The 10,786-nt window shown below is 42.8% G+C and overlaps 1 protein-coding gene across 2 annotated transcripts; it reads left to right on the plus strand.

Moving 5' to 3' along the window:
- Nucleotides 1-310: 310 nt before the first annotated feature.
- sh3bp5lb (SH3-binding domain protein 5-like, b) lies at nucleotides 311-9,982 on the plus strand. 2 transcript variants are annotated; one of them, XM_047158805.2, is made up of 7 exons: nucleotides 311-439; nucleotides 750-993; nucleotides 1,239-1,301; nucleotides 3,210-3,338; nucleotides 4,647-4,808; nucleotides 6,940-7,113; nucleotides 7,792-9,982. In XM_047158805.2, the coding sequence occupies exons 2-7, from the start codon at nucleotides 757-759 to the stop codon at nucleotides 8,371-8,373; spliced, it is 1,347 nt and encodes a 448-aa protein (XP_047014761.1). In that variant the 5' UTR covers nucleotides 311-439; nucleotides 750-756; the 3' UTR covers nucleotides 8,374-9,982. The 2 variants fall into 2 exon arrangements, with proteins under 2 accessions (XP_047014761.1, XP_047014762.1); XM_047158806.2 differs by lacking the exon at nucleotides 3,210-3,338.
- The last annotated feature ends 804 nt before the right edge of the window (nucleotides 9,983-10,786 follow it).

The raw sequence follows: 10,786 nt of genomic DNA on the forward strand, positions 1-10,786 counted from the left end.
TTAAGGGAATGTTCTCGGAATCATAATGTGCATAGGAAGCTGTGCATTTCTGTAAAGAAAACGTACATGGAACACCAAACAGGAGTTTTTAAAAAAAAAGCTGTGTTGTCAGAACGTTTCGAGAACCAAAAACAAACGTTGCTAGAACGTTGTGGGAACGTTGCTTAATTTGGAGACCAGTTAATTGGGATAAAAGAGTCTCTACAATAAATAGATACACTGTAATATAATGGATGCCCTGGGTTATTAAAGACTCCAGAATGGTCAGGAGTTTGATTAGACATGTTAATATGTGCATGAGTGAGAATGTGCCATTTGGAAAGTAGAGGGTTGTGCCAGTGGAGCTTCCAAGATGAGGGGGCGAAAATCCCTGACACACACTGTTACTGCGGGCAGGGAAAGCAGGGGATGAGAGGAGTCTTAACATACTCAAATAAAGGTAGTAAACATTTCATAAAAATTATTATTATTAATTCATTAGTCTTTGAATTGCTTGCGTTTTTTTTATATATGAAAACATGAACATATTGTAACGGCACTTGGCTAACTGTCTGGTCTGGAATTTCTGCTGTCAATAGCAACCAGCTAGCTAGCATGCTAACATTTCCCTTGCAAATTAACTAAGAATTGCACTCTTTAAAAAGCACAACCACCAAATATCTACCTAAAATTCTATCATTTGCATTGTATTTCCCACTTCGTATACATTTCGCGTGTAATTGTTATAACTGGGCCGTCTGGTCTTGTAGGCCGCTTATGGAGCCGGGGAGGTTGCGTGAGAATCCCCCCGGTTCTGGTGAGTCCGAGGCCGGGGACTGGAGAGGAGAGACTCCCGGTGTAGAGGCAGAGGAGGAGCGGAAACACAGCGCTGTGGTCAGCAGCAATGGCCCAGCATCCGAGGCTGGGTGTGTCGAGACCGGTGGGATCACAGTGCGGGACGATGAAGAGGATGAGGATCAGTACAAAGACGAAGAACTGGACCCCAGAATACAGGTAGACGTTTTAATGACTAAAGTCAAACCTCTTTTTATTATTATTTTTTTTTTAAAAAAACAAAAAACAAATAATGACTTTGTTTATCCAATGTATTGCTTTGAATGACAAAACAATTTGACTGCAAGGAGAAAAGAACAACCCCACCAACCCTGTGCTCTCAGGGGGCTGTTTCTGTATTACACCAGTCTGTTGCATTTTTATTTCGTTTAACTTTATAATGGTTCTGCACCGTCCCATAATAGGAGGAACTGGAGCATCTCAACCAGGCGAGCGAGGAAATAAACAGACTGGAGCTTCAACTGGATGTGAGTTACACTTTGGGGGTCGGATCTGAACAGGCCGTGACGGTCATTCATGATGGGTAGATTTTATGAGTAAACAGATATGTAAATGCCAAGATTTTTATCATGGGGAAATTCAGTATCTCTCCGAACTATGTATGTGTAATACCAGGGACGGTGACGAGGGTGATGGCGCTAGCCTCGTCCTTATTTAGCTCTTCTGTTCTTCAATCCACTTTAGTAGGAACGCTTGTACTCCTGCTCATTCATGTGGCAGCAGTGCAGTGCATAATATCGTGTCGATACAGGTCAGGTAATGTTCACGTCAAGCATCAGAAGGAAAAGATGTGATCTCGTTGACTTTGACCATAGCATGATTGTTGATACCAGGTAAGGTGGTTAGAGAATTTCAGAAACTAAATCTGCTGAGAGAAAAAAAGCCCAGTCGAATATTTTTTCCAGTCTTCATCAATCCAGTTTGTGCCCACCGTAGCTTCAGGTTCCCGTTCTTGACTGGAGAACAGGAGTGGACCCCAGTGTGGTCTTCTGCTTTTGGAGCCTATACACTTAAACACCTAAAGGTTCAAGGTGTTTGCATTCTGACATGCTTTTCTGCTCGACATCGGCACACAACTGCTGCTCCCTGGAATTGTTGTTATTATTATTATTATTATTATTATTATTATTATTATTATTATTGTATTTGTTCTGTGTAAACTCTCGAGACTGATTTGTGTGAAAATCAGAGATCATCAGTTTCTGAAACACACTACTACCGGTCAAATGTTTAGACACACTCATTCTTTATATTTATTTTTTTCCACCACATTTTATAATAATAATAATAAAGTCATCAAAACTCTGGAATAACACAAATTGAACTATGGGAATTATGTAGTGATACTAAATTATTTTGATTTATTTTTATTTTATCGTCTTCAAAGTCGACGCCCTTTTTTGCCTAGAATATTCCAGAAATGTATTCTTGGCGTTTTCTCGAGCGATTTCTTGAGGAATTTCCCTGAGATGCTTTTTAAACAGTATTAAAGGAGTTCACACCGACTCCGGACTCTTATCGGCTGCTTTTCGGAATATTTCCCTCCGAGTCGTCCGTTTAAATGAAGATTTTTTTGTAAATAAAATGTTAGTTTTCTAATGAAAGAAACGAATATGGTGGAACCATTTCTATTTTTGCCTACAACACCGATTTCAGACATTTTTCGAACAGATTTCTAAGATCACGAGAAACATTTCAGTCGAGAGTCCACAAACTTGTACTCAAACTGGCACCAACAGCCACGCCATGATTAAAGCCACTGAACCATTCTGATGTTTGACGTGAAGATTAACTGAAGCTCTTGACCCGGTATCTGCATGATGTTCTGCACTGTGCTGCTGCCACATGATTGGCTGATTGAGCAGGTGTACAGATCTTCCTAATAAAGTGTCCGGTGAGTGTATAAAATACAAGTGAACATACGTGGTAAATACAGGAGGGAGGAAAGAAAAATGCCACGAAGGCGGATCCCCCAGAAAACGATATCATATCCTGTTTCCATCTATATTGTTTGGATTGTGTATATTGCATGTAATAGTGCTGAAATAAAATGAGTACTTTTAAATAAATCTAAAACCCTTAAGGGTACTTTTGTTGTTCCTCAGTTGTTCTTTATAGCACCTTATACCAGAGTATTACCCTATCAGAAAGGATTCCATGTTTCCAACCCAATTAAAGAAGCTATACAAAGGAACCCTGGAAGAAGAGTGTAGTGAAGAGAGCATGACGCTTATACCCGATCATTGTGATTGCATTGTGACGTTTCATGCTAATCAAGCAAAGCTAAGAATTGAATTGTAGATGTATTTATTTATTTGTTGTTTTTTTTTTACATGCCAGTCCTATTAATTCATCTTCTAATCTCTTGTTTTAAGGAGGCCCGGTCGAGCTACAGGAAAATCCTGACCGAGTCGGCACGCAAACTTAACGCTCAGGGCTCCCAGCTCGGTGCGTGCATAGAAAAAGCCCGGCCGTACTACGAAGCCCGTAGACTAGCGAAAGAGGTGCGTGCAAGCGTCTTGTCTTTCCCAAAGCACGTACCATTTCCTCCTCGATGCAGAAATCCCCGTTCCGATTATTCGTCGCCGCACTGCTCGGGAATGATAATAATGTTTTCCACTGAACGAGCGTGGAGAAAGCGATCCAGAAAATATCCCTCGGCTTGACGATCATTACAGGGCAAGACGATCCGTGCGTTCCTTAATCTGATTAACCCCTTGGCGAACGCAAGATATGATTTTCAGATCCCGTTTCATTAGCATTGTTAGCATCCAATCACGGACATGAAATTGGGCTGGTGGAAAACACTCAGCCGAGGCCACGGGGTGTAATTGAAAACAATTGAAACAGAATTGGTTTGTTTGATTGAAACAGAATTGGATTGAAGTTCGACCCGGTTAGCCTCTTGCCGAGTGCGCTCTATCCAGGATATAAACCGACGATTCCTGAGGCCTAATAAGAGTTTATTAAGATGTAGTGTTTTTACTCTATGCTAATTCTCCATCACAGGAGCATCCAACAGACCATCAACCGAGCATCTAACAACCCGAAACATTTCGTTTCCTCTTCTAATCTCATGCACCTGCCTCTGCTGTTCAGATACCCCCCCCCCCCCCCCCGAAGACCTCGACTGAGATTTGACTTGGAAGTAAATTCTGTAGGAGTGAGGATCTTTAAACGCAATATTGGCTACCGCTGATGTATAATCTACTCAGAATTGGTATTCAGGGCACAGAACGGTTTAGGGCCTGCTCCTGCCCGGGACAACTGAAGCTTATCGTGACAAAAAATTATGCCCATGCTCTAACAGGAGCCGCCATCAATCTCTTTGTCGTGACCTTAAACTGGGAGCAATCCTGTGCATCCGTGGAGGATTTCTGTGTGCTTTCGCTTGGGTTTTTTTTTCTTTCAACCCATAACTCTGAATCGATCTCCATTTAGGAACGTTTTGTCCAAAACTGAGTTAGACATCATGCTCGGTGGCAGTGACATTTTTTCACTAAGTTAGCCATCTGAAATATGGCCTGCTGTTACAAGTTCCCTCCATTTATTGATTGTTTAGAGGCTTTTCCACTCCAGCACAGCAATTTCTTCTTCCTTCTTCTGACGAGTCAGCGCTTTTTTTTTTTTGAAACGTTTCAATCTAAACGTTTTTGGCTTACATCTTTGCGTAGCATAGAATCATGTGCATGGGTGTATATGGGTATAGGATTCATCATGCCAGGTACAATTCTCAGTGAAAGGTTTAAGTTAATGACTAACGGATGGCCATGTGGTTGATGCATGATTGACGGGTCGGTTTTTACCAACAGGCCCAACAGGAGACGCAGAAGGCAGCACTGCGCTACGAGCGGGCCGTCTCCATGCACACGGCCGCGAGGGAAATGGTGTACGTGGCTGAGCAGGGTCTCCTGGCTGACAGGAACACGCTGGATCCGACCTGGCAGGAGATGCTCAATCACGCAACATCCAAGGTACAATAGGCAATAAAAGCAATAGGGTAAGTAATAAAAGAAAGCAATGAACGCTTAACTATAACAAGAACTGCGCTGCATTAAGCACGTACAGTCTTATTTAAACCCTTCTGACTAGGTAAAATACCTTCCGAAATGTCAAGGTTATACATGGGTAATGCATTTTAAAGAGGCTTTGATCTGTCTTCACAGAAGCCAGAACAGTGAAGTAGCCTTTTTAAGCTTTTACGAAAGTTTAAAATGCCATAATCCAGCACGACAATCCGGGCTTTTTCCTTATGCACGGCTCATACCTGGTTAGATGAAAGTGAGTCATTAAGAAGTGATGAAATATTAAACCTTAGGAAAGCATAATTACTTAACACACACACACAGACACATATAAAGCAGTTTCACAGAGAGGGCAGGGAATAAACACGGTCCTTCACAGCTAAGTGTTCTTACCTCATTAACGCGTTCCCATGGATTCTGTCAACCCCCTTGCTGCTTAAACACTTGCTCTCAGGGACCAATCAATGATGGTGATTAATGCGTACCTGCACTTACTGATCAAGGTTAAATGTCTTTATTTGGATTCCACACAAGTCTGCTTGTGCTTTAGCAGTACTAACGTGTAAAAGCAGCATTTTTGTAGCTTACATTGTAGGACATGTTCTCTGAGGATTTGTTCACTGATCAACAGTGCCCTATTTTTGTATGATAACCACAGCGCTTTATACCCTATTGCCGTCGAATTCTCAAAGCTGATTGGTCAGAAAGGGTTGAGGAATTTTCTATAACAGCAGCTCAGACAGTTAGGCAAATATTAATGCATTTGATAGCAACAAGTCACGACGCGGCATGAAATTTAAACCACGATAATAAACAGGTTAAGCAAGGGTTTTTTTTTATTGTCATGGGCAAAAAAAAATGCTAGATCCTTGCTGCGGATTTTTAAAAATTTGCGATGCAACTCGTAGAGATTTTGGTGCTTTTTTTTTTCTTTTTTTTTGGCAGAAAATTACTCGAATTGGCGAGATCGTTCAGCGCACTCTTGCGCAGTGACGTTTGTTGGTAAATGAGACCTTTTATCGACGCACTTGAGTCGAAGAGGGCTTTATCTGAATGCGCGTCGTGATGACGTCACATGGCGTTTCCAAAATCTGCGGTCATTTTGAAAAATTGCAAGCTCCTCTGAGTGTTGCGAAGTTCGTTTGATTCTGCGTTCGCAACATTGCGAAATCCTGGAGGGACTGATTTAAAAAAAAAAAAATTAAAAAAATATTAAATGCTATTTAACAAAGAAAATCTTACACTACCGGTCAAAAGTTTGCGGACACTCGACTGAAACGTTTCTCATGATGTTAAAAACCTTTCGATCCGAAGGTGTGTGATTAAATGTGTGAAGTCGGTGTCGTAGACAAAAATATAATCGTGCCGACGTATTCGTTTCTTCCATTAGAAAACTAACCGTTTTATTTACGAATAAATATTTATTTTAAACGGACGACTCGGAGGGAAATATTCCGAAAAGCAGCGGATGAGAGTCCGGCGTCGGTGTGAACTCCTTTAATACTGTTTAAAAAGCATCTCAGGGAAATTCCTCAAGAAATCGCTCGAGAAAACGCCAAGAATACATTTCTGGAATATTCTAGGTGAAAATGGCGTCGACTTTGAAGATGATAAAATACTAAATTATTTGGATTTATTTTGGATTTTTAATCACGACATAATTCCCATAGATACATTTGTGTTACTCCAGAGTCTTGATGACTTTATTATTATTATTCTAAAATGTGGAAAAATAAATAAAAATAAAGAATGAGTGTGTGTAAACGTTTGACCGGTAGTGTATAATCATTGCCGAATTGGGTGCCGCTTTCTTTACACCGCTTTGCAGTTTCTCAATATAATGACGTAAAACGTATTACTGTCGGAAAGTGCTGCGGTATAAGAGGAATAAAACGCTTCAGGGTAAGCAACCTCAGGGTGCAGGCAGTAAAGAGGACAACATTAAATGCGTAATCTAACAGTAGAGTGAAAATGATAACCCGGTGACGGTATACGGTTGTAAACGACGCACGGAGATTAAAAAGCTTATGAGCCGAGCAGCGACCGTGACCGCTGACGTGTGTGATGTGGCCGTTGGCAGGTGAACGAGGCCGAGGAGGAGCGTCTGCGGAGCGAACGGGAACACCAGCGGGTCACGCAGCTGTGTCAGGAGGCCGAGGCGCGAGTACAGACTCTACAGAAAGCTCTCAAGAGGGTCATCATCAAGTCTAAACCATACTTTGAACTCAAGGCCCAGTTTAACCACATCCTGGAGGTAGATAGCTCACACTCTTATAATGAGAATTTTTTTTTCTCCCCCCCCTTCTTCGCCGCACAAATAGAGCTCATGCTGCTTTGATAGACATATTGATTTATAGTCCCTTCCAGGGTCCTCACAATAACCTTAAAATATGCAAACTGTTTGCAGAGACTCTTTTGAAGCTCTTTGGTATGAGATGAGAGAGTTGTCTATAAAGTGTATACTGAAGTGGAGCAGAAAAAAAGCTTTAGCTGTAAAGATAATGACAGGACGTAAAGACATAAAGGCAACTCCATAGAGTTAACAGAATACAACCGAGTTCCTGAGGGAGACTGGGAACAAATTAAAAATAAGTGTTTTTTTTTTTCTTTCTTTCAAGAATCGGCATTTGTTTGCATGTATTATTTACAAGTGTCAGTTTGAGGACCCCCCCCCCCCCCCCCCCCCCCCCCCCCGCCACCGCCTTTTTTAAAGTTCTATTGAGAATGGTTTAATAATCGTGTTTAATATTTAATTCATGCAATGATTTTTGCTCCTTTTCACGTGTACCAGTAATTCTGGAGGGCTGTGTATGTTTTGGTTTTCGTTATACCAACCGTGTGTATAAGTTTGTATGTTTATAGGTTTTCTGTGTGAATCAAGTCAAGGTTTATAAAGTACTGATTCCTAATTTTAGCTACAAATCCGTTACAGGAGCACAAGGCCAAGGTGGTCCTGCTGGAGGAGCGGGTGGCGAAGGTGAAGACGCGCTACTCCGTCGCGCTCCGCAACCTCGAACAGATCAGCGAGCAGATCCACGCCCAGAGGGGGCGTGCTCGAGAAGCCAGGCAACGGAACCGAGCCCGCGGTGGGCGGAGCTCTCCGGTAGGGGCGGAGGCCGAGGGCGTCATACAGGCAGGGGCTTATGGGGGAGTAGGGGTGAGTCTGATGGATAACGATTGGGCAGATCAGGAGAAAACAAGGCAGTGGGTGGAGAAGCACAGGGAGGAAGGGTGGGGCCAAAAGGCTGAGAGGGCAGGGTCAGACTCGCTGTCCGTCATCAGCCTGCAGACCATCGCCTCGGACCTGGAGAAGTGCGACTCGGTGGAGCACCTGGGCGACTTGAGCGACGTCAGTAGTGTGATCGGAGAGGAGAGGGAGGGGGAGCGGGAGAAAGAGCGAGCGAGTGTGTTTAAGCAGGGAAAAGAGAACGAAACAGGGGCCTCAGGGACCGAACGACCTCAGAGGGACCGAGAAAACTTCGTGAAGCAACACCACAGAAGTGTGAGCTTGTAAGAAGTACCGATATTTTTATATATATATATATATATATATATATATATATATATATAAAAACGACCTTAAACCTCGAAGTCCGTGCCATTGCTTCAGCCTTTCATGCTATTCTCTGTACGCTCTCGGAGGCAGTGTTACGCTTCTCACCGTCTCCTAAAACGGCTTCACTCGCAGACAGAGATGTAATAGACAGAACGCAGCGTGAGTGAGAGGAAAGCGCGGAAGGCTGCGACGGAAGGCATCGAAACGCTCTATCAACTCCGAGACGCCCGCTCGGCAGCAGTGGCTGAGAGGTAGAAGTCATTTTTAGCCGATAATGAAGACAGGGAAGAAGAAACCCCCCCCCCCCACCGAATAATATAAAAAGGGAAAGATGTAATGACTACTTGGCATGGCGTCGTTTCTGTAACGCTGCATATAGAGCAGAGCATAATGTTACGTTTTTGTTTTTTTTATCTTCTCCATATTAATGAATAACAATAAGGGAAGAAACAGATGGGGGGGGGCGCCTCGGCGTGTCCTCTGGGGTTTGTAGTTCTCGTGCGCTGATCCTCACTCTCTTTACAGTTATAGCGAGAAGGAAAGAGAGAGAGAGAGACAGGGCGATAAAAGAAAGACAGGGTGTAACTACAGTCTAACACAGATTGTAAATAGATCCCAGCACACATGATGGATCAGGGGCTAAGAATAGTATCAGGTTGTTTGCTGTGTGAGCGAGAGAGAGAGAGAGTTCAGTGATTTATCGCTTTGAGTTATGCAGCTTTGGTGTCAAGCATATGCTGTAATATCCATGCAGTCACTGGAATCAGTCTGAGCTGTAAAAAAAAGAAAAAGAAAGAAAGCTGAAACCCATGAAAATGGAATGATGCGCTCGGGTTTGACTGTGAAATGGTACGTCGCTGTTTAAGCCACATCTCGAAAGTGGATTCGTGAGCATTTTGGAAGAAAGGGAGCTGTTCTGGAGTGCCTTTCTTCCACGTCTAGGCTGGTTCTCACTGAATGAGTGTTTCATTCGAATATGTCAGTATGCTGTCCTGAAGTACCGCCTTTGTATTTCTAGAATATCGTGGCATATCTTACTGAGCATATTAGTCTTGGCTTATTTATTTTTATTTACTCGCGTGTTACGTATTCGGTGCCACATTAGTGCTAGATTTAAATAAATAAATACGTGTAATAAATACATGTTTACAAGTATGTTTCTTTTTTTTGTTTTGGGGGGGGGGGATAACTGGATCGCCGGGAAGAACCGACGTGAAAATAAGCACCCGTTCGTGACGTCTGTATCGGGATTGAAAGGAAAGGTCAGTACTGTATCGCTCGTCCGTATGCGTTCATCGAAACGTTCCTCTTCGCATCCCTCCGAATCCCGGTGTGAATCCCTTTCTCCTCTCGCTTTTTCCTGACTTACTCTGTCGTAGTTCACACACTGGGGAACGACCCGATCGGGTACGGCTCGTCATTTCTCACAAGCTCCCTGTACCTGAAATGAAAAGCCTGCTAATTAAAGAGGAATCCTGCTACTTATCACCTGTTCAAAACGTGTTCATTCTGTAAATGTTAATTTATTGAACTGCTGAGGAATATTAAAACTTGAATTTAACATCTACTTCTGTACTCGTGTTTTTTTTGTTTTTTTTTTCCTGTCTGGACGTTTTCCGAGTTGCGTGAAATAACCTCATCTGACCTGTGATATGAAGAATTAGGTGGCAGGACGTACGGTTTAGTCGTAGCGGTTCCGAGGAAAACTCACCAGATGGGAAAACCCATTCCCTGAAGGGACGTGACGAGACACGTTTGGTTTCGGACGTCCTTCATTTCGCTTTGCGCCAACGTTTTGGAGGAGAACTTTGACCTGTGAGTCAAACCAATAAGAAAACAAGTCTGATCTCTTTAGTCCTCAAAAGCGCAGACTATCCAGAAGTCATCATATCCACAAATATCTGTAATTCTGTTAGGATTTTCTGCAATACCTTCTTGTTTCAAAGCAAGAACTTTCCCAGGCAATTTCCTGATGCTCTGTCCAACGGAGAATCGCCTAAATCCATTAGTGCATCTTTGATACAATGTAACAGTGAATCATTTTGGTCTTTTTTAGCCTTTTAATTGTATTCCACCGCGACACGCTCCATTACCCGGTCTACCATGGCCTACAAATCTGAATAAAAAATGGGCGTGTTGGATGCTTTCCATGGTGCTTTTAATGTCTGGTTTGGATGTACGAGGGCGTGTGCTGGGATGTTCCTGCTGTCTGATTTATCCGATCATGCACTACGGAGGTGCGAAACCCATAGTTACGGAAAGGAGTAAAAGAAAAGAGATCACCTTCCGTGTCCAGGCTTCAATTATTCGACAGGAAGGAGTGCACTTAGAACGTAGGCACGGGCTGATAAGGAAGAGGAGGGTTAGAGTT

The sequence above is a fragment of the Ictalurus punctatus genome, chromosome 12 (assembly GCF_001660625.3).
Source record: "Ictalurus punctatus breed USDA103 chromosome 12, Coco_2.0, whole genome shotgun sequence".
In the NCBI taxonomy this organism is placed as follows: domain Eukaryota; kingdom Metazoa; phylum Chordata; class Actinopteri; order Siluriformes; family Ictaluridae; genus Ictalurus; species Ictalurus punctatus.